The following is a 23,667-nucleotide window of genomic DNA, read 5'->3' as shown; positions in this document are numbered from 1 at the left end:
ATTTCCCTTTTATCTTCATGTATGATATGATTTTCACAAGGTTTATTGCTCTTGTCCGATAGTTAATTTACAGACATAAGAGCATTACTTTAACATTTGTGGTCCTATTGAAGTTAAAATATCCAGTATCATGAGTTCTGTAATCCTTCTCTCTCTATTCTAATATTTCATTTTTTCACATATTTATCATAGTTCTTTTAAGAAACCTAAGATGCTTATGATTTCTGATGTCGCTTGATCATTTCTCTTTTATCTTCTTATATGTTATGATTTTCACAAGGTTTGTTGTTCTTCTCTGATAGTTAATATACAAGCATAAGTAATTATTTAACAACTATGGCGTTATTGAAGTTAAAACAACCCATATCATGAGTTCTGGGGAAGCATGTTTAACTGGTTGCTTCTTCCTGGGTTCTCCTGGCAGGGAAGTGTGTCAATAGTTGATGATCACAATGGTTGTTGGAACCATGTGGCTTCAGGATTCCAAAATAAGCATCCATCATACTTTCAAAAGCCTTCAGATTCAAATCCACCTCAGCGTGAAAGCTTTGAAGATCAACAGAAGAATATATGCCCGCAGGGATCCAATTTACAGTGTCCCAGTACTCATCAGGTTCCTCAAAACTATCAGTCGCAGGGATCCAATTTACTGTATCCCAGTAATTATCAGGTTCCTCAAAACTTCCAGCCGCCTTTGCATACGGTCCCACCTTTTCAAACAGGTCCAACGTTGGATACACGCCAGGTAAGCAAACTGCAAATCCCAACAAACCCTAGAATTGCTCCAGGATTGTCCTTGGGAATGCCGAAAACCGAGAAGGATAGCCCTGCAACTAATGCAGCATCAAAACCAGCCTATATCAGTGTTTCAGTGCCGAAGTCTAATGACAAGTTGTCGTCTCATGATGCTGCTGATGCAATGCTTAAGGTGACCCTATCTCTTGTCATTTTACATATGTAACCCTCTCTCTCTCTCTCTCTCTCTCTTACACACACACACAGATATATATATATATATATGTGAGTTCGAGCTCATATAGCTTATATGAGCTCGAGTGCCACAAACACATGGGTCCCACATTTCTTGGTGTGATCCAAATCATTCATTTGGAAGGCCTTTGCATAGATAGGGTGTGTACCCAAAACCAGGTTCATAGGATCATCCTAACCCATCCAAAAGTGGAGGGAAAAATGGACAGACACTGGTTTGTCGACAAATCAGCCCATTTTTGCCCTCCACTTTTGGAGGGGTTAGGATGATCCTATGGATCTGATTTTTGGTATGCACCGAATCTATGATGGGGCCATGCAAATGAATGGTTTGGATCACCACAAAAAGTGTGGGACCCATGTGTTTGGGCACTCGAGTGCATATAAGCTTGTATGTTGTATGTATATCATTTTCGGGTGGTTGAGGAGAACCTTCTCATCTCTTCTCCGCTTATTCTCTTCTCTTCTTCTCTACATCTCTTCTTTCCTCATGGAAGATAGGATACCTTTAACAGTTCTCTTCATTTTTGGAATTATTCACGTTTGGTTCTAGCAAGATTTATAGTTGGGTGCTGTTATTCCAGCCGGGGATGTTTCCCACTTCACTTCGTGCATATGTGGAGAGGGCTTTGGCTCGTTGCAAGGATGATTCACAGAAAGCAGCTTGTCAAAATATAATGAAGGAGGTAAAGAGATATATGCTTAAATTCTAAGGTTTTGTTATTTTTATTACATGTCATTTCAGTGCGTTACTTCAACTTTTGTTGCTTCATTTAAGTGTACTGCCTTTTTACTTCTCTCTTCTTTTTGGATCTATCTTAACTCCTTGTTTCCTGTTCAAACTTATCTTTTGCTTTGACAGTTTCTCATTCTCATTTACACTATAGTTGCAGAATGTTTCGAAGAAACTAAGTGTAAGTTGCATGATATAATAGTTAAAGAACTTATTAGGAGGAGGAAACTATTAGGAAATTTGAAAAATAAAATATATTCAATCCATTCAACTTATACTTTCTATTGGTTTTTACATACTTACCGATAGTTCTCTAGAAGGGCCAGCTGCTTGTTTTGGAAGCTAAATTCTTTTCTTTTCAATATTTAGTGGAAGCAGAAGCATGCTTCCTATTTAGGCGATTGTTTTTTTTCTTCTAAAGGAGTGTTTTTCGCCTTTTGGTGATGCCAAAGTAGTTTTTCTTTAAAACTGGGAATACTCCTACATACACTTTAATGGAGTTTTTAAAACTCAATGACTTCATTTTAAAGTAAAAATAAAACTTAAGTAAAATTTTCTTCAAGCACTTGCCCCGACTCCCAAGGAAAATTTCCCCGACTCCCAAGGGAAATTTTCTTAAAACCCTAAATGTTTAAAAAGTTTATAAAACTCGTGATCCGTATCAACTGTGAGGTCCTCCTCAAATTGTAATCCTAACCTAATTACCATTCCCTCCGTAAACGACCATAGCCCTCTCTTTCTATATGTATCGTGTCAAGGTTTTAAATTTCAATTTTGGGCTTGGCCGAAATCCCAAAATTCGGGAAAAAAAGGAATTACATTTTTATTTCGAAATTTCGGAAAAAATAGTATATTTGTGAAAAAATCCATTTTCCCGAAATATCCAAAATTTCGGCCGATATTTCCAATTGGAAATTTTCTGAAATTTCGGGTTCGGTCCCAACCGAAATCCGAAATTTAAAACCATGATCTTGTGCAACTCCAATGATACTTCCTACACATTTCATATTCATTTCCTATGATGCTTTGTAGTTGCTTCTTATTTTTCTTCATCTTCCTTTTATTGCTTCCAATTTCCTACTTCCGCCTTTTGCATTTGCTTCCAAATTTGGCAACTAATATTTTTCACTACACTTCTCATCATGGTTACGAAGTGAACATGAGGTGGGTAGAAGTTTGCAAACCCATCTTCCCTTTTTTGTTGATGGGTTGACGTCTTTTATAATGTTTTAAAAGACATGAGGCACCCCTTCCCAACAGTAGAAGTGACCGTTGGACAAAGACCGTTATCCCAAAAATTTAAACTTGTGTAACCCATCTTCCCTTTACTACTACTTCCCACTTCCCCTCCTTGCATTTGCTTCTGACTTTGGCAACTAATATTATCATCTATGAAGCACGGGTGCTTCAAAATGGCCCGCGTACCCGTATCGGGTGCGTATCCGACACGGGTGCGCTCGGGTGCGTGTCGGGTGCGCACCCGATTCAAAAACCCTTTTTTTTAAAATTTTGACGGTCGGGTGTGTGTCGGGTGCGCTTGGGGTGCGCACCCCGACGCACCCGACACATTTTTAAGTGTTTTAAAACAAAAAACAAAAAAAAAAGAGGAGGGCTGCCAATAACATTTTTTTTTGGGGGGGGTTTAAATTATAAAAGCCCTTTTTCCATTTTGGTGAATGGTGATGTTATGGTTATTTGATTGCTTTCCTATTTTTAAATTTTTTTTTTAATAAAAAATATTATTATATTCAACGCACCCGAACGCACCCGCACCCAAGTTTTTTGAAAAATCACGTACCCACGTACCCGTGTCGTGTCGCACCCGCACCCGTGCTTCATAGATTATCATTACATTTCTCACCATGGTTAGGAAGTGAACATGAGGTGGGGAGAAGTTTGCAAACTAATATTTTCACTACACCTTGTGTTCACTTCCTATGATGCTTTGTATCTGCTTTTTTTCCCCCCATCTTCCCTTTGTTGCTTCCTACTTCCCACTTCCGTTTCTTCCACTTAACTTTGGCAACTAATATTTTCACTGCACTTAATCAAGTTGAGCTGCTCCAACCAAATATCCTTTGCAATGGAAACGATGATAACAGAAACTACCACCTGGTGAGTTGGGAAGAAGTTTGCAAACCTTAGAGTTCTAGCTGCCTCAAATTTGTAAGGCTGAAAATTTTGAACCCTTCTCTTCTTGGTGAGTGGTTATGGAGATTCGGCGAAGAGTTCAACGCCCTTTGAAAACAAATAATCTATGAGGTTTGGGAGTCTTATGAGGTATGTAGTTTGATAGATTTGGGTGCTTGGACTTGGAGACCCATTTCTCGAGTCATGAGTCTTTTTCGTCAGGTCTCGGGTATTGGGTAGGTTTGGGCAATAGATTCCATTTCATGGAGGATTTGTGGTCCAATGTTGGTCCTTTAAAGCTGTCTTTCCGGTCCCTTTTTAGGATTTCCAGAGGCATAAGGGTTTCAATTCAAGCATATTTTAGAGAGGCAGTGTGGGCAAGTCTGTGTGGGCCCTTATTTTTACGCTTGTCTTAAAATGTCACCATAAAATGACGATGGAATAACATAATATTCAAGAGAATGCAGCCTCACTCAACTAATAGCTCAAGCATGGCGTCCTCTATTCCTGTAGTCCCCCAAATAGTTGGCCCCTCCCTCACTGTTGTTGAAATCTTATCTCCATTGTCACACAAAAGGCCTAAAATTTCCCATCTAATCATGTTCTGCAAGTCTCCAAGGGAACTTGGTGCCCTGGGATACCCATCTAATCTTGTTCTTCAAGTCGCCTTCCACCAACAGAGGGCCACCAGTCAATGAGTTGAGGACTTCAAACCTTGGAGAAGGGCTAAAACCTCTACTTCACTTGAGTCCGACACTCCTATCCCCTACTGGACCAAGAAAGCCAATTTGATTATCCTGATGTCCTCCTTTATAGACTAGGAAAACTCATTTCTCTCATGAAGAGAAAGAAGTTAGCTAAACATCAATTGTAAATTGGTAGTGCTTAAAAAATTATCAAGGAATACGTCTGAATTTTTCTCTAGGGTCAGCAATTATTAGTGATCCATCCTTCTCTTATAATCTAATTCATTTTATGCACTGTGATCCAGCAAAAAATTGATTATTCTTGTGTTTCGGGTGAGTGAATCATTGAATAAACATGGATGATGGAGAGTTTGCTGTGAGAAATATATGGAGCCTACAGAAAACTGCCATCTCGAGTTCAATGACTAAATAAAGTTATATGGGGCCTGCTAGCGAACAAGCAGACCTTGTATAGCATCTTGGTTTGGAAGCAAAATAAGACATAGTTGTGGGCCAGTACCTTCTTACCTGCTACCCAATCTGTGGAGTAAACCACCAAATCTTGTAGGAGAAAAGTTTACCCTCAAGAAAGATAACCTCACCATTGCTCTATTGGATGGATGTCTTCAATTGCGTACAGGTATTTGCTTATATTTTGATAGATGAATATGTAAATCCCTACATTTGCCATCTCAGAACTGATTTTCATTTAATTTGTCCACGTTGCCATTGTCTGCCTCCCCAAGCCTCTATTTTCATTTCTCCAAAAGAGCTGCAGTAAGAAACTAAGTTGCATATCTCAAGACATCTAAATGTTTTTTTTTTTCACTTAATCCCTTACTTTCTTCAATCACTCTATATGAAAACTAGATCATATTCTCCACCTTATTGTATGCTGGCGTTTTGAAAAAGAGAGATAATTGACTGAATAATTGGGTACTTCTCCAAAGATATTTGCCTGTCAAAATTATGCCATAATACCTTTTATACCACATGGAATGAAAGAGAGAAGTATACCAAGGTCAGTTTCTCTATTGTTACCACATAAACTTCTTGAAAGAAATAACAACGAAGGAAAACATGTCGAAAAGATTACACTAGGGCAGAGGAAGAAATATGTTTTCTTTCGGCAGAAAATTAATTTTATAAACTAAAATCAGATGAGTTTAATTGTAGTCTAATAAGATTGGTTTATGGTATTTAGAGCTGATTGATCTTGTTGATGCTCAAAGGTTACTTTTAACATGCATCTCTAAAGAACTGGAGTTAAGACAACTTTATTTCACATTTATAATCTTTTCATTCAGTTGCCTGTCCCAGCAAATATGTTTTTGCAGTCATCCAGATATTGTACTATTTCCGTGTTTGGTTTCATTTATGTTGTTTGGTCAAAACTTCTTAAAAAGTTATCTAAAACATTTTTAAGGTGTGATTATAGTACTAGTTATCTCATGAGTTTGTTTTGTTTATTTCAGATGATTACTAAAGCATCTGCCGATGGTACACTTTTCACACAAAACTGGGATATTGAGCCTCTTTTCCCATTACCAGCTGCCGATTCCATTGATAAGAAGTATGCCTTCATTCTCTTGTCTAATATTTTGGTTGGTGATGCTTGAATATGTTATCGTGATTTGCAGCTAAAAGTATCTGCCTTAACCTCCTCTCTGTATTTTGGGACTTTATCTGTAATTCTTCACATGCCATTCCAATATATATATATATATATATATATATATATATATATATATATAATTCTTCGCATTTTGCAAGTTGGTTTTCGTAGAATAGGTGATGATTGATAATTTCTAGTATGCTAGTTTATTCTTGTTCTAGGATAGTGTATTAGTTTTGTAATTGGTTTGATAATGTATTTGTTAGCTGGGGCCCAATCAAGTATTGAACTTCTGACTAACTACAGGATCTCCGAGGTCTCTAACAATCTTTGTTGACCTTAACACCCCAACTGCATGGCAGTTATCCATCTTACTTGTTCTTATGGGATAGTTGTATATTTTCGGATGCTTCCTAGAACTGAGGACATTACGAAGTATGCACAAATTGAGGATGTTAAAGTATAAAATATTAAATAACGCCATCTCCAATAGCTTAACCTTTTGGAGTAATTGGTTGTTTCACACTATACCAGAGCAATTGTCTGTGTTCAAAACTCCTTGATATTAAAAATCCACATGTAATGGAGAACCCAAAAAGAGGAGCCACTAAAAAGAGGGGCCACACTTGAGAGAGAGAGAGAGAGAGAGAGAGAGAGAGAGAGAGAGAGAGAGAGAGAGAGAGAGAGAGAGAGAGAGAGAGAGGTGTTAAATTATAAAGATTAAATAACACCATCTCCAATAGCTTTTAGAGAAGAAAATTGATTGCCCTGTCTTAACTGTTGTCCTGGAATGTACTCTATGTGCATGACAATTGAGATCTAATTTGCCTTTTCCTGAAAGACGTGTCAGTGCGATGGTATTTGATCCTTGAATGATGTGCTCTTGTGCAGCAATTTACAGAAGTCTATCATTGCTTCTTCATTGCCAAAGTACAAAAGGAGTCCGAGTAGGCGTACCAAAAGCCGGTGGGAACCTATTTCTGATGAGAAGTTGGTCGAGAAACTGGCCTCTGTCAATACTGATCCTGTAAAAGATGTTAGCTGGGACCCGCTTAAAGAAAGGGACCGAATGGTAATCTTTTCAGTTAGTTCTTGGTCTTCCAGTGCAGTATACCTTGGAAGATTTGAGTATTTTGTTAGTTGGAACTGTCAAAAGTCTCAATAGTTGTTTGACCCTTATATTAGTTACATACAAAACACTAATATGTCAGTTTGTTGTTCCTCATTATTTCCTTGGCATCTTTACTAATGTTTATTTCGAAGTAGAAAACAAGTAGAGTAGGATATATGGTTTTAGTGTGGCTATCTCTCAATTAGACTTATTACAGGTTTATAGTGGGAAGTCCGAGAGCAAGGACAATGGCGGTAATAACATGAAGTTTTTTTCATCACAGCAGCAAAGCTTTCCCAGTAAGAATGCCCAGAGGCCTGTTAAGAAGCCTAGGGTTGGGGATAGTTTGAATGCTACTGAAAATGGTGATTCTTCAAGTGATAGTGACAAGGAACAAGGTTTAACAGCATATTATTCTAGTGCAATTGCACTGGCAAATTCACCAGAGGAACGGAAAAAACGTGAAAATCGATTTAAGCGTTTTGAAAAAGGACACGGACATCGCACAGATAGTAAGCACTTCAGACCTAAAGGGGTTGGAGCCGGTAAGTTGTATAATAGAAGAACAAATGCTCTGCTCCTAAGTAAGAATTTTGACGATGGCTGCAGCCGGGCTGTTGAAGATATAGACTGGGATGCCCTTACTGTCAAGGGAACGTGCCAGGAAATTGAGAAGCGCTACTTGCGCCTTACTTCTGCACCGGACCCCGCAACTGTAATTAACTTCACCTTTATTTTATCTTCTCCAGATTGTATGCTTTTAGTGTGATACTATGTCACAAATATCTACGATATTTTCAAAATATCACGTTTTTCAAAAAAGAAATTATCATGTTTTTATGGTGACATTTTGATAAAACGACCAAATCCCGAAATAATCCTGAGATTTGAAAAATATGTCGATATTTTCATTTTTATCATAAAATACCGCGATAATATCACAATATTTTTATTTTATACTTCTTCTTAAATTTTAAATTTTAATATATTTTTAAAATAATTTTACTTTTATCATTTTTCCAATATAAACCTGGAAAAAATTAAAAAAATCAATCTATCCCGAGATTTTCCCTTGCCGAGAAATTACTGAGAACAAAATTTGTGACATAGGTTTGAGAATCTTGTGTCTACAGCCTTTATGATTACAACAAAAATGCTTGTTAATTAGTTCAGTGTGTTCTCCTATATGCATAATGTGCCTTCTCTGCTGTGTGGAGATGAAAATATTTATTTGCTTACAGGTGAGACCAGAAGAGGTGTTAGAGAAAGCTTTACTAATGGTCCAGAGTTCTCAAAAGAACTACCTCTACAAGTGTGATCAGTTGAAATCCATTCGTCAGGATCTGACTGTACAACGGATACACAACGAGCTAACTGTCAAGGTTATCCTAATTACTTATTTTGCTGGTTTCCCACCTCGACTCAAAAAAAAAAAAATTGATATTTAAGCTAATTTCTAGCCAGGATCTTAAAATTTCGTTAGCTTTTGACACTTGTTTTTGTTACGACATAAAATATCAGTGAATCATTGTTATTAGAGCAACGATAGAATGAAGGGCGCCCTTGCAAAAACCAACTTCAAGGGCGCCCTGATTGGTCAATTTCACCAAAAGTCAAAGTCGTTCCACCTTTTATGGAGCCATCCACTTTTTTTGGCGCCATTATAAGCGCACTTTTGCTGAAATTGACCAATCAGGGCGCCCTTGAAGTTGGTTTTTGCTGAAATTGACCAATCTGAGAATGGCCTCTGTGTCATTTTGGTAAATAGATCTTCTTGGAAATATCTAAATCATATATTTCTTGACTTAGGTATATGAAACTCATGCACGACTAGCACTTGAAGCTGGGGACTTGCCGGAGTATAATCAGGTTCGTAGCCTAGTTGGTATGGGATTTGATAGTTTGTGTTTCCAACTATGATTTAACCAACATTTTGAATTTATTGCTGACACCCGTGTCCACACGTGTCGACACTCTTTTCGACACTTGTAAATGTACTGCTAGAAGTGTCAGACTTGATGTAGGCGTGTTGACACATTTTTGTACCGTGTCAAGTGTGACATTCTGTTCTAAATCTGAATATCGTGTTTACCTCTGGTATCATTAACTCTTATATTATTAAGTCTTCTTTTAGCTCTTTAACTAATATTTGTTGTTATATCCCGTCTCCTAAACCTAATACCCTAAACAAATTCTTATTACCCCTATTATATTCATTGTCTCCTATTGGTTTTTCTATGTTCCCGTTTGGTTTAGCCGTGACCCCGTTTCTAAATTTTTGGGGTTTGCCATGTCCGACACTCTGTGTCTGTGTTGACACGCGACACTTGTGTATGTGTCCACAAACCATAGGCTTCCAATTTTTTTGTCTGCACTTGCCTTTTACTCTGTTCTGTGTTTATTCTCTCTTTCTATGCAGTTACAATATTTTTCTGCCGCAGTCATGTGATTCCTCATGATATAAATTGTATGTCCTTGATGATTTTAACTCTTTGAAACTCATTGAGTTCACTCTTTCCAGTGCATAGTGTAGAGCATGTTGTATCTGAATCACTATCTGCTGTATCTCTGTACAGGGAAGTGTTTAGTTGTCCAATTGATGTCATTGGGATATTCTTGTCCCATGTTGCTGGAGACATTCCATATCCCATTTGTGTTACTTAGTACTAGTTTCCTAAAATGGTTGGTATATTCATGTTGCCCCCTTTCGTTGAACTTTGCATGTCTTGGTTTACAATTGCCTTATGAAGTTTAGATGGTGTAACCCGATAAAAGATTTGGTGGCAGACAAAGAACAACATAGGTACTTAATGTCGACACCGATACTTTACTGACCCACTGTATTTCTAATCATAATTGAGTTAATGGGAGTTTGTGCATGGCTGTTGCTTCTAAGTTCTCAAAATTGATTTAAGTTGAGAATGAAGAGGAGAAGATAAGAGAGAAGAAAGAAGCCAAACCACACGAACTGTTTAGGATGTAATGAGTTTAAGTCAAAACTCATGACTTGTCTCATCACCTTTGTGTACTTTGTGAAGCTAATTATACACAAAACATAAGGGTATAAAAGTAATATAATCTAATGACTTGTTTTCACATGCATGTGGGTATACAAGCATATACAATACTATACACAAAACATAAGGGTATAAAAGTATTATAATCTAATGACTTATTTTCACATGCATGTGGGGTATACAAGCATATACATTACCGAATCCCACGACTTGTATACACCATACAACTATGCATATTAGGTACTTTCCACACAAGTGTTTTGACTATTATACTAGAGGATCAAATACCTGAACAGTGTTAACGTAACAACAAACATGTTTTGAAATGACTGCACAATTGCAAAACACCCTGGTTGTTGAGCAAGTCTCATCTAAGTTGACTGAAATGAATGCCAATCTTATGGACAGAATCCTTTTCTTGGACTAATACATCGTTTATTTATATCATAATCAAAACAAAAATTAGTGCTCAGTGTTGCAAGATGAACAAAATGCTTTCAGCCATTTGGTTTTTTTTTTTTATAAATATAAACTGCCATTATTTTCTATTTGCAGTGCCAATCGCAGTTGAAAAACCTCTATGCAGAGGGAATCAAGGGATGCCATATGGAGTTTTCTGCTTACAATTTGCTTTGTGTTATTCTTCATTCAAACAACAATAGAGATCTCGTATCATCAATGGCAAGGTATTTGGCATTGGACTCTTTGAATTCATTGATTGTGTATCATACTGTTATTCTCTCGTCTTTCTAAAAATTTTATTCAATTCTGCCTTATGATATTTGATGTCAAAATCTTGGTGTAAACCTAGGTTCTGTAGAATTGATTGGGGTTTGAGGTGAAAAGATGAGCATGCCTCCATAACTGGCTAGAATGTTAACTCTTAAATTTATTATTTCATAGCAAAACACTTAAAACCTTATAGCATGCAGGCATACACAAATGGACGTATATGCAGACACATCATAAATGGGGTTCACTATTACTATCCCAAGATAAAAAAAAAATGTCACTGGAGCCATTTCAAAAAAAAAAAAAAAAAAAAAAAAACAACACAAATGTCACTATAGTTGAATTTTAATCCCACCCTGATTTTTTAAGATAGTACAATTTCATGCCTACCATCAATAGAAGGGTTATTTTGCTGTCATTTCAGCTAGTTTATTCCTTCAAGCCTAGCTGTAATCTATGAAAGGCTTTGAATGCTCTCAACCTGATTAGGACTTGCTGGGGCCCTGATTCAGCTCACCAAAAACTTGATCTAATAATTTGACTTTTGCTTGATAAATGTAAAGTGCAAATTTGCTACAATAAGATACTGAACAAGCTAAGTACTCTAAATTATTACTAGTTGATCTGAACCATTATCTTGACAGACATAATTTTTTGGCTCTGAATTGATGTAAGACGGCGCAGAAAATTACGATAATGCATAGCATGGGCCCAGAATACACACATGTTTGTGTTATCGGTAATACCATGCTTTAAGATGAAACTTATGGAAATACTAGAATAAGCACAAATACATACTTGGAAACCATCACATAAGCAAGAAAGGCATCCAGAATGGCTTAATCACATCAAACACATCTATCTCAGGAGCATTCTTTTTGTGGTTGGGTGGTAGGTCAGTTGTTGAGGCGTTGTATCTCAACCTTGAGGTTGCAGGTTCGGTCCCAGCTCACCTACAAAAAAAATACATCGAACACCTAGTGACATGCGTTGTTGCACATGTATGGAACAATAGTTATATTTAACATAATATATATATACTAGTAACTGTTGAATAAATACACAATGTAACTGTTGAATAAATACACATGTAAGGGCATATTAGTTATATTTAACATAATATATATATACTAGTCGTGCGTGAGGGAGAAAACTAATTTTGCTCTCCTACACGCACGCCTATTATCTCTCTCTCTCTCTCTCTCTCTCTCGATCGACTTGTTTTCTCTCTCTCACCCTCTACCTCTTTTGTATCTCTCTCCCTTCCCACCAAAGTTAATATACCATGGTATCAAAGCCATGGGTGAAGAAAGGTAGGTTTTCCTTCTTCTTTCCCTAAGCCCGAACCCTTATTCTAAGTCGTGTTCGTTTCTTTTCTCCACCCACACCCTTCTGAGTTGTGTTCGTTTTTTTTCTCCACTCCCCACCCAATCTTCTTTTAAGTCGTGTTCGTTCCTTTTCTCCACTCCCCAAAACCCTAGCCTCACCTCCTCAGCACACAAAACCCTACCCGCAAGCCTACCACCGAGGCATCATCTCAACCAGCTGATCCTTCTCCACAGTCGGACGACCCTCATTAATTCTGATTCTCTTGTTTCTAATTCTCCCATTGCGACACGTACTAGATCTCGTGCTTCTGCTCACCCCATTTCATCGTTTGTTTCTTATGAGCATCTTTCACCAAAGTTTTGCTCGTTTGTTTCGAGTTTGTCGTCGGTTACTCTACCTAACTCGGTTGCAGATGCTCTTAGTCATCCTGAATGGCACGCAGCCATGGACGCTGAAATGGCTGCGCTTCACTCCAATCAAACGTGGCAGTTGGTTCCTCTTCCATTTGGAGCTAGGACAGTTGGATGTCATTGGGTATTTGCTATAAAGTATTTTCCAGATGGAACAATTGAACGCGTAAAGGCCCGCCTTGTTGCAAAGGCGTATACACAGACTTTTGGTGTCGATTATCAGGAGACATTTTCCCCCGTGGCAACGATCCCTTTTGTTCGTATCCTGATCTCTCTCGTAGCTAATCGCGGTTGGCCTCTCTATCAGCTCGATGTTAAAAATGCCTTCTTACATGGTGATTTATCGGAGGAGGTTTATATGGAGCAACCTCCTGGGTATGTTGCTCAGGGGGAGATGTGCTCCTCAATATGCCGTCTTCGTAAAGCCCTTTATGGTCTGAAGCAATCTCCTTGAGCGTGGGTTGGAAGGTTTAGCGCTGCTGTCTTACGTTTTTTGATGAAACAGTGCGCTGTTGATCATTCTGTCTTCAGTCACAAGTCCACTTCTGGGCATATCCTTCTGATAGTGTATGTTTATGATATTGTAATCACAGGAGATGATAGATCTGGTATTCAGAGATTGAAGTCCTTTCTTCAAAAAGAATTCTCTACTAAAGATTTAGGTCTCTTAAGGTATTTTCTCGGTATTGAGGTAGTATATTCTCGCTATGGTCTTTCCTTGTCACAGAGGAAATATGTGTTGGACATTTAGAAGAAACAGGTTCAATGGGATTGAAACCTGCAGCTACTCCTATGGACTAGAACGTTAAACTTCTTCCAGATCAAGGAGAGTTGGTGAATGATCCTGGTAGGTACAGAAGACTAGTTGGCAAACTGATATATTTAACTGTTACTCGCCCTGACATATCGTTTGCTGTTGGTAGGGTTAGTCGCTTTATGAGCTCTCCATGCACTTCCCATTGGGTTGCTGTTGTTCAGATTATCAGGTATTTGAAGGGTACTCCGGGGAAAGGTTTGTGTTTTAAAAAACATGGTCATGAGAAAGTAGAAGGATTCAGTGATGCAGACTGGGCAGGATCACCTGCAGATAGGAGGTCAACCACTGGATATTGCACATTTGTAGGAGGAAATTTGGTGTCATGGAGAAGCAAAAAGCAAGATGTTGTCTCCAAGTCAAGTGCAGAGGCGGAATATCGCGCTATGTCTTACACAAGTGGTGAATTGATTTGGATTTGCTCGTTCTTATCAGAGATTGGGTTCTCATCAATGTCTCCAGCACATTTATACTGTGATAATAAGTCCGCAATCCATATTGCTACAAATCCTGTGTTCCATGGACGCACTAAACATATTGAAGTAGATTGTCACTTCATTCGTAATCGGATTCAGAAAGGTGAAATTCGCACTGTTTTTACTCGATTTGCAGACCAGCTCGCAGATATGTTTACCAAACCGTTGGGATCAGCAAAACTGAAAGATTCTTATGACAAGCTTGGAATGTATGATATATACATTCCAGCTTGAGGGGGAGTGTTGAATAAATACACGTGTAAGGGCATATTAGTCATATATAACATAATATATATATTAGTCGCGCATGAGGGAGAGAACTAATTTTTCTCTCCCACACACGCCTATTCTCTCTCTCTCGACTCTCTCAACTGGTTCTCTCTCTCACCCTTTATCTCTTTTGCATCTCTCTCCCCTTCCCACCAAAGTTAATATACCATGTAACTTTACAGTAACAAAGTATAAGAAAGTGGCAAGACCATTCTCCTGTCCAAGGGCCACAACTCTATGTGAATACCACAGAGTTATGAGGTATTATTGGTCCCATGCCGATCTAACATCCCATGCATAAGATGCTGATACTTTGTTGTATGGTTCAATGATGTTTTTTTTTGAATGGTTGTATAGTTCAATGATGTTGCCGACCAAATATCATTCTGTACATTAATAAAATGAAATGAAATGAAAATCATAACATCTTTCCTTTTTTTGTCATTCTGACCATTTAGCTCGAATTGCAATTGAATTTCGGGGAAATAATGACGTGGAAGGAATTCATTTAGATTTCTTCTCGGTAAGGGATGAAAATGGAAACATTTCGGTCGTTTCGGGTAAACTTCAAGGAAATTTATAACCATGAATAGAGCATGTTAGAGCGACCTAAACTATGAATAGAAAGTGGCTTACATGTTGCTGCCCTACACTCACTATTCATGTTTCGTTACATAGGGCCTACCAAAACCTACTTAAACTTTCCCTGAAATTAAATAAAAATCTCTAAAAATTTCCATAAATCACAGCGATACAGATTGCCATTTTGTGATGATATGAGCTCCGTAGGGCCCACTATTGACATTAGCTTTGATTTTCTCTATACCAATCTTGAACCTTACACCTCAAAGCAGCAGAGTACTTATTGCCTCTACCACTAGAGCATGTAGGAGATTGGTCTATTGACATTAGCTTGATGCTTAAAAAACCTTCATGCCTTTTTTTGGATCTCGATCGACCTTCATTGTTCTCCCGAATCATCATTACTGATTAATGGGCTTGTTCATGAATTTTGCTTGCTTTGGTCCACCCTGTTCTTTCATATTTCTACTCTTGATTCATGAGAACCACATAAAAGCTGAGTTAATCTGTTGTGTACCTCTCTCTCCGTCTCTTTCTCTCTCAGTTTAATCCAGTGTTTAAAAACTCGTTGACTCGGCACAGAACTCGGCCGAGTCGACTCGGTTTCTTGAAGACCGCATTTTGGAGTCGCAGATTCGGCGAGTCTGGGCCGAGTCAAACATGAATATCACTTTTCTCTCGGATGGGATGGACTAGCATGCGAATCTTCGCAATCCATGACTCCGACCGATTCATCTTCCCAAAACATATTTTCGAATCTAAAACATGAAAAAGAAGACAAAAAAAAAAGATCTGTGCTTGATTTATTCAACAAAAAATATCCCATTTTTACCTATAAATCGATGTTCAATGCCTCCATTTTCATCCACTCCCAATCGCCCTTAGTTTCTTTGCAAAACCCTTTTCCCTAGTTCCAAAACCATTTCAGCGGAAGAAAACAAATTTCTTCTGGTTAGTAGGTTTCTTTGCCAAGAGGAAGAAGAAAGGTTTTTTTTCCCCTAGTTTCCTTATCTGCTAAGGTAAGTCAAACGAAGCCCTAGGCATAAAGCTTTTATGATATTTATTTAATATAAATTGGGATATGATACATCCGGCTCTTTTCTTACTTGGGACAATCCCATCTATGTAAAAGAACTGATATAAATAATCGAAGGTGGCTGTCTCAAGAAACAAAACTGGGTGTAGCATATTAAATGACACTTTCGGTCCTTTTTCTTACTTGGGACAGCCCACTTTAAGTAAAAGAAACGCAACAAGGTGGCTGTCCCAAGTAAAAAAACTGGGCGCATATAATACAACACTTCTATTGTTAAGAAAAAGAAAGTCTCTTTTCCAAATTGCTTTGAAATTGTAAATGCCATTTATATCACACTGCCAGCTGCCAGCTGCCAGCCACCAAAATTATAAACGGTGATGGATTTTGATGTTCAAAAGTCAAAAAAATTTGGGCGGTATGCATAGGCGGCAACTGAAATGTTTTGTGGGATTAATTTAAGGGATAACTACTAGAAACCCCTAGATAAAATCATATCTATGGGAATCCCCCTAGATAAAATCATAGCTTTTAAGTTTTTTCGAATTTTTTCATTTATTTTTATAAAAAAATACTACTCATCTGGCTTGGCCGCGTCAACCGCGTTCTTAACCGCGTCCGCGTCGAGTCGACAAGGATTTTCTTCGGCCGCATTCCGCGTCGAAACCGCGTTTTTAAACACTGGTTTAATCTATCATTCTCTCTCTTTTCTATCGTCGCACCCTATTGTTTGGGCCATTTCTAGTCCGAATTTACCTTTAACACGACCATTGTTCGAGGCGACCTGACGATTGCATCCAATCCAGTTTCAGTGGTCAACAGCGAGCTCCAGCGCTGATTTAGATAAATGTCATTCATCGGATTTGATTTGGACACTGATAAGACCATCCGAAAGTTCGATTTGAGTTCTACGAAAAGGGGTTATGTTCCTTTCAACATCAGAAATAAATTAGATTGGGAAGAGGTATATTGTTCAGATTGTCGCAGTCATTCAAACAAAAAATTAAAAAAATGTTCAGATTGTCACTAACAATGGGCTCAACTACGAGAAGGCTGAACAAAAGATTATGGCGACGTATAATATATTTTGGACCCCATGTGCAGCGCACTGTATTGATTTTGTGCTGAAAGGCATTGTAAAAAAGAAGGCGGTGAAGAAGGTAGTTGATGAGGCCGGATCAGTGACTAACTTCATATACAACCATGGGTATATATTGTTCATCATGAGGATCATGCGTGGAGACTTGGTCCGCCGTACGCCCTGTGCTTACTATGTTTGCCACTAACTACGTTGCTCTCTATAGGATGTTGGACAAGAAGGTTGGTTTAAAGCAATTATTCTCATCCAAAGAGCGGAATGAGTACATGGAGAGCAAGAGTGCAGCTGAAAAGAGGTCTCGGGAGATCGTCGGTAGACCAAGATTCTGGGATCAGTGCCAGATTGTGATTGGTTTATTGGAGCCCATTGTAAAGGTATTGAGGATGGTAGATGGGACAAAAAGCCTACCATAGGTTCTTTGTATCACACCATGAAATTGATGAATGAGGAAATAAAGTGGCTGCTCCTCGATCCTATGAAGACTACCATACCATCATCAATAATAGATGGACGAATATGCTCCTTTACCCACTTCATTCGGCTGGTATGATCATCAACAGTCTTATTATGTCTTATGTCGTGATTTGTGATATACTAATGGATTATTTTTTTAGCAGCATGTTATCTCAATCCAAAGTACCAGTACACCTAGCACCTTGGTATTCACCTCGATCTCCTTGAATACTTAGAGACTGTGGTCGCCAAGTTGGAACTTGATGCGACAATGCACAATCCATTGCTTTTGGAGAGGTGAAACATTGCATTGTTTCACTGCAAATTAGATGAGTATGTATTGTAATTTTAAACTAATAGCTATTAGTGTTAATTCTATTGTAGATCAAGAGGTTTAGGGATGCCCTTGGCTTGTTTGGACATCCTGCTGCCATGGCCGAGCGAGTTAAGACATTTCCAGGTAAAGGCTTAGTAGAACTATTAGTTGTCAATCGAGCGAGCAATTAATTAATCTGTTATTATTATTTTGCAGCTGAGTGGTGAGTGTTATATTAGGAAGATGCTCCAAACCTGTGAAAGATAGCCATAAAAGTGTCGTCTCAGATGGCGTCTTCTTGAAGTTGTGGGAAAAATTGGAGCACCTTCAAGGCTTCAACCTCATCCACTCGAAAAGGAGGAACGGGCCTGGACGTGAAAACCTGCACAAGCTCTTATATGTCTACCATAACACAAGATTGAGGGTGAAGCACACATCTATATAACAAAACTGGGTGAGGGAGGTTGGAGAACCGGTGATGGGTGCACGGGAGGTAGATCGAATCCTATAATCGCTCAACAGCTGGGAGTAAATTCTGATGCATTGCCACCGGAGACAGAGGGTCTCACTCAGCCCATTGCAATTCCGATATAGGTTAGTGGTGAATTGGTGATGATTGGTCCACAGACTCACTATCGGATGATGATACAGGTGGGGGAATGCTAGTGGCGGTGGGGGCAGTGTGGGAGGTGCTAGAACTTTGGTGGTGGGGGTAGTGTGGGAAGTGCTTGAACTTTTGCTGGTGGAGGGCGTAGTGTGGGAAGTATGGAAGGTGAGACTTATAGGCCACTTAGCCCATTCCCAACGGAGCAGGAGTTTGACCACGCTACACAAGACCAGTATCATGGCGCATAGCCCCAACCAAGACAAAGATAATTATTCCAACGACGACAGAATTATCAACCCACTTATGAAGAAGATGACTCCTTAGATGCTCATTCTCGTTATGGTGTAGTTTGACAAGCACATTCAATAGTTTGAGCATTGAGGGTGAAATTTCATGGAGTTATAGTTATGATCAGTTGATGCATCTTCTGAGAGTGGATGGGGTTCGACTGCTTCTTATGTGTATGGGTTGGCACGGGTTTGTTATGGGTTGGCACTTATACACATACACACTTACAGAGTGAGTCATATGGGTATGAGATGCCATATGACTCCTTACATGGCGGGCATCATCTTCATCCTGATCAGCACCGACAACACTTCTCCCTACTGTCATGTACCCATGTTTGGGATTGTTGATGCAGGTTGAGCCGTATGTCTATGATTATTATGTCCAGCAATACCAACATACATACATACATACTTCACATGTCGGCAAATGCATTGTGCTCATAATGACCAAGATAGGGATGATGGATTTGAACCGCCTTGTAACTCGATGTGGTATTGGCATCAAGTTGGAGTCCCAAGAGGGATGATTGCTGATTCTACCTTTACAGTATACATTGTTACATTGTATTTTTTTATATTTTAAGTTTATAATTCACTTTATTATTCCAAACATGAGTGATAGCGCATCTCACTAGATGTTCACGTTGCTAAACAATTATGGATGAACCTCTTGCTTATGCAATGGTTTCTAAGTGTGTATTTATGCTTATTTCAGCATGTCCTGAAATTTCATCTTAAAATTCTATCATCTGGATACGTTTCCATACGTTTTCATGATTCTACAGGATTTCCACCGAAATTTCTACCGAAACCAAAATATTTCCATTTCCGTGAGGACTGAAACCGAAACCAAAATTGAAAACCTTGGTTGAGACAGAGGGTTTCAGTACACAGGGCGACAATTGGAAGAATTGTCAATCTGATTTCTCCGAGCCTGCGAAGATACCAATGGATGACTTTATTGGTGATGATGACCTTATGGAGGCTGGTCATGGATTGGTGCTTCTCACAACTATCATGTCAGTCTAGGAGTACATTGTTATCTTCCAAATAAGTTTGCCTTTCAGGAGAGGTTTGCGTTCTACATGGACGATTTCCTCCCTATCGCTTCGCCCACATTTCATACTACTTTCACCTAATTTCTCAAAAAATAAAATAAAATTCAGAGGTGTCACGAGCATTATACAGCATGAGTGACTTCGACTGTTACTACTCCAACTGCTAGAATAAGTCATCTACATATTTGATCCAGATAGACTACCACGATGACGAGGCTAGTGGGGAGCTCAAGGGCGAGTTCTTTCTAGAAGAGGAGAATGATGGGGATCTTAGACGGCCGCTTAAGATGTACTTTATGCGGGGTCGCAATACCATGGGGGTCCATTAAGTGGCATATTTGCCCTTAGTTTTATTTTCAGTTTTAATTTTAATTTTATTTTTGTTAGAAGTATGTTTTTGTGTATGTAATGCCATAAGGGCATGGTGGTCATTGTACTTTTTCTCTCTTAATATAAATACTTGAGTGGGGGAGAGTCCTTAAACTCATTCTCTTCTCTCATCTATTTCTCTCTTCAACATGGTATCAGGGCTCTAGGGTTACTGTGCCCTAGGGACCTCCATTGAAGACCCATCTTCTCCTCCTTCCACTCCTCTCCTCCATCCCATGACCTAGCCTCTCCCTAGCCGTCCCTCCACTACGCACCTCTCTCTCTCTCTCTCTCGGCCTCCCGCTACCCAACCTCCCCCATTCTCTCTCTCTCTCTCTCTCTCTCTCTCTCTCTCTCTCTCTCTCTCTCCCATCTCCCGCACCTCCCGGCTCCCCTCCCTCAGCCTCCCCATCCCTAGGCCTCTCCTTCTCCCGGCCTCCTCTCCTCTTACCTTCCGCTCACCTTCGGCATTCAATCCTTCCTACCCTCTTCTATCTAACGCTCATAAAACCCTCTCCTTAGACCTCCTTCTCTTTCTCTCACTTCATTCATGGTCTAAATCTCTTTTGCCCTCTCCCATCTCATTCCCGCGGCTCCGATTCACTCTTGGATGCCCTAGGATCCTTTTCCCCTCTTTGGGCACCTTCTTTATTCTTGAACTATGACTCTTAATGGTCTTCATCTTTATCGGAGCCGTGGCATCATTTCGGTATCCATTATGTGATTCTCTCATTCTATTTCTCCGTTTTTTTACCGGTGTAGTTGTGAGCTTCTCTTCTTCCTATGGATTCTCCAATTACTTCTGATCCTCCTGTCTGCCCCTCACCTTCTGACAGTGTTACTGCCCACCCATAGACTCCGTCGAGCTATACTCCGACTGTCTACTCTCCTTCTGTTGAGCAGTCGTTTCCTCATATGACTTTTTTGCACCTCGACTGCTCCAATTATCTCAGTTGGCGTCGGACTGTTGAGACCTATCTCCTTGCTCGGGGTAGGCTTTCCTTGATTGAGCGTGGCCTTCCCCTCTCCACTGACCCGACCTATGACTAGTGGCGCCAAGATGATGCGATGGTTCGCACCTTATTATGGCAGAGCATGGCTCCCCATATAGCTCGACCGATGATGGACTTGGCGATGGCCAAGGATATTTGGGACCACGCTGCTCTTCTTTTCTCTGGGGTTGATAACCTCACTCGTATTTGTGCCACATATTCAGAGTGGATTCGATTTGAGTGTGGAGAGTTACCTCTCTCTGCCCACTACAACCAGTTTGTCTCCCTCTGCGAGCAAGTTGAAGGCCTTTATGCCCAGCACTTCTGATCTGACCGTGCTAGCTAGTTAGCGGGACCAGCTTAGAGTGGTCCATTTTCTTGAGTCCTTGGGCTCGGAGTTTTTACCTTTTCGACAGCAGCTGATCGGATCGGACTCCCTCCCCTCTCACAGCGATTTACTCTCGTGCCCAGCAGTGCCTTTTTACCGATTTGTCTACTACTCTTCCTGGTGATGGCTCGGCCCTTGCTACATATGATGATGGGGATACCTCCAGCCGTGGCTCTGGTTCCTTTGGTCGTGGTCATGGCCGTCGAGGTTGTGGCCGTATTTTTGGTGGAGGTCGTGGTACTGGTGGCCGTGGACGTGCATTTTGCACTCACTGTCAGCGGGAGGGCCACCGGGTTGAGACTTGCTTTGTTCTTCACCCTGAGCTCCGTCCATCCAGGGCCGCACATCTCTCTGCTACTGATCCCCCTAAGGGCACATCAGCTGCCTCTGCTGATGGCCCTTTCCACTTCACCAAAGCAGATTATGAGGAGCTCCAGCGCCTTTGCCTTAGCAACTGCCCACCCACTGTCGGTGTTGCCCAGTCAGGTAGTTCACCTGCTTCCCTCCTCACTAGCTCCAGCTCCTGGATCATTTATTTTGGAGCATCCAACTATGCGACTGGTAACTCTTCATCCCTTACCTCTTTCCAGTCATTCCTTTCTAATTCTCGCTCTGTGATTCTTGCTGATAGGACTAAAGCCTCCATCTCTAGTATTGGCACTCTTTCACCCCTTGAGGGTTTGACCTTATCCTTGGTCTTGTATGTTCTTACATCTCTGTTTAACTTGTTGTCTGTTAGTTAGCTTACTAAAGCCCTGCATTGCTCTGTCTCATTTTTCCCTTCTTACTGTCTGTTTTAGGATCTCTCGACTGAAGCGACGATTGGATCGGGTCGTGAGCTGGACGGACTCTATCATCTTCAATGCTCTTCATCTTCAATAGTGAGTGAAGGACTTGAACGTAATGACTGAGATGACGCACGAAATGTAGAAGGTCTAAGGAAATCATCATCGAGATCCTGCCATCGCATGTCCTCCATTCTGATAGAGGAGTCATCCATAACTGGGAGCTCTGGGTTGATGTCCCATTTTCTATTTGGTCCTTCTTTGTATGCAGTCGCATTATATCTAAATAATAAATTCCAAATTAAATAAATAATCTGACATAAGTAATGAAAAACAATTATTGCACGAAAAAACGAAATAAACTTAAACCTGGATAGGAGTCGAAGATTTGAGTGGATGTACACAAGGGTATCAGCACGATGTGAATTTAAGCGATTACGCTTTACATTGTGAATGAAGCTATACGTGCTCCATACTCTCTCTGCAGAAGATGTGCTGATAGGCTGTGAGAGAATTTTGATGGCCACTGACTGTAACTCATGTACATGACTTCCATGAAAGTTCCACCATTTGGTCACACACACATTGGGATCTTTCGCATCCTCCCTGGCAAATTTACTGGAAAACCTTCCAACCCTTCCTATGAAATCATATAACTGACGTCTAATCGTCCCACTCATCTCATCATCAGGGGAGAGATCCTTAATGGCTTCATATACAGTATCCATGATTTTAGGGTCTTTATCTGAAAATAAAATTGAATAATCGATCAGTCGGTAACATAAATGAAGATAAATACAATTACATTATGAAAATTCACAATATGAGAAACAATCACATACCTGGGGTGACCCGTTTACCACCTCCTGGTGCTGGAATATTGAGATATGCAGGGTCATAATATTTTGGAGTGAGTACATGAGCCAAGGCATGCATTCGAACATTCATCTTCCCCATCGTCCCACCACAATACCATGAATATGATTGTACATGTCAGGCACATCTTTCAAGTTATCTTTTATTTGTCCTAACATATTGTCCATGCCTTCGTACACTTCTGATATCAGACAGCCTTCCTGGTCAGTGAACTTAATCATTTTATAGATGGGCTTCATAATTAATAATGCCAATTTTATGTTCGTCCAAAATTCATCAGAGACTACACAAGTAGTTGTCATCTCGCCCCTCTCTATCATCACTTTGTCGGTGCAAGCATTCAACCAATCTTTCCAAGCATCTGTTAATACTGTCATCTGCAACGCCTCCCTTACATCAAGAAGTCTCTCAAGTGTAGTATAATGAGTTACAAATCTAGTTTTCGCAACTTTCAGCAACTCAAACTTCGAATTGCTTCTAAATATAGCAAGAGCCTGCGAATGATT

General features: G+C 39.8%; 1 protein-coding gene and 1 long non-coding RNA gene across 7 annotated transcripts in view; both read left to right on the top strand.

The window, feature by feature from the left end:
- The window catches only part of SAC3A (SAC3/GANP/Nin1/mts3/eIF-3 p25 family), a 67,894-nt gene that overhangs the window by 34,445 nt on the left and 9,782 nt on the right, over nucleotides 1–23,667 (top strand). For 4 of the 5 annotated variants that reach the window (XM_077376816.1, XM_077376813.1, XM_077376815.1 and 1 more), the window contains 8 exons: nucleotides 425–928; nucleotides 1,575–1,676; nucleotides 6,015–6,112; nucleotides 7,046–7,226; nucleotides 7,483–7,980; nucleotides 8,507–8,647; nucleotides 9,075–9,134; nucleotides 10,838–10,968. In XM_077376816.1, coding sequence (XP_077232931.1) covers nucleotides 425–928; nucleotides 1,575–1,676; nucleotides 6,015–6,112; nucleotides 7,046–7,226; nucleotides 7,483–7,980; nucleotides 8,507–8,647; nucleotides 9,075–9,134; nucleotides 10,838–10,968 — 1,715 coding nt within the window. The remainder of the gene's footprint in view (nucleotides 1–424; nucleotides 929–1,574; nucleotides 1,677–6,014; nucleotides 6,113–7,045; nucleotides 7,227–7,482; nucleotides 7,981–8,506; nucleotides 8,648–9,074; nucleotides 9,135–10,837; nucleotides 10,969–23,667) is intronic. The other variant, XM_077376814.1, reaches the window with a different exon arrangement.
- On the top strand, nucleotides 16,573–18,446 carry LOC143885114 (uncharacterized). 2 transcript variants are annotated; one of them, XR_013253146.1, is made up of 4 exons: nucleotides 16,573–17,571; nucleotides 17,645–17,777; nucleotides 17,865–17,940; nucleotides 18,013–18,446. It is a non-coding gene; the product is annotated as an uncharacterized LOC143885114 (long non-coding RNA). The 2 variants fall into 2 exon arrangements; XR_013253144.1 differs by having other exon boundaries at nucleotides 16,573–17,777.

This window comes from Tasmannia lanceolata, unplaced genomic scaffold (genome assembly GCF_043159265.1).
Source record: "Tasmannia lanceolata isolate RefF3 unplaced genomic scaffold, GAP_Taslan_0.1 ptg000002l, whole genome shotgun sequence".
NCBI lineage: Eukaryota > Viridiplantae > Streptophyta > Magnoliopsida > Canellales > Winteraceae > Tasmannia > Tasmannia lanceolata.
Note: the sequence above shows the minus strand (reverse complement) of the source record. Positions and strands in the feature narration are given on the sequence as shown.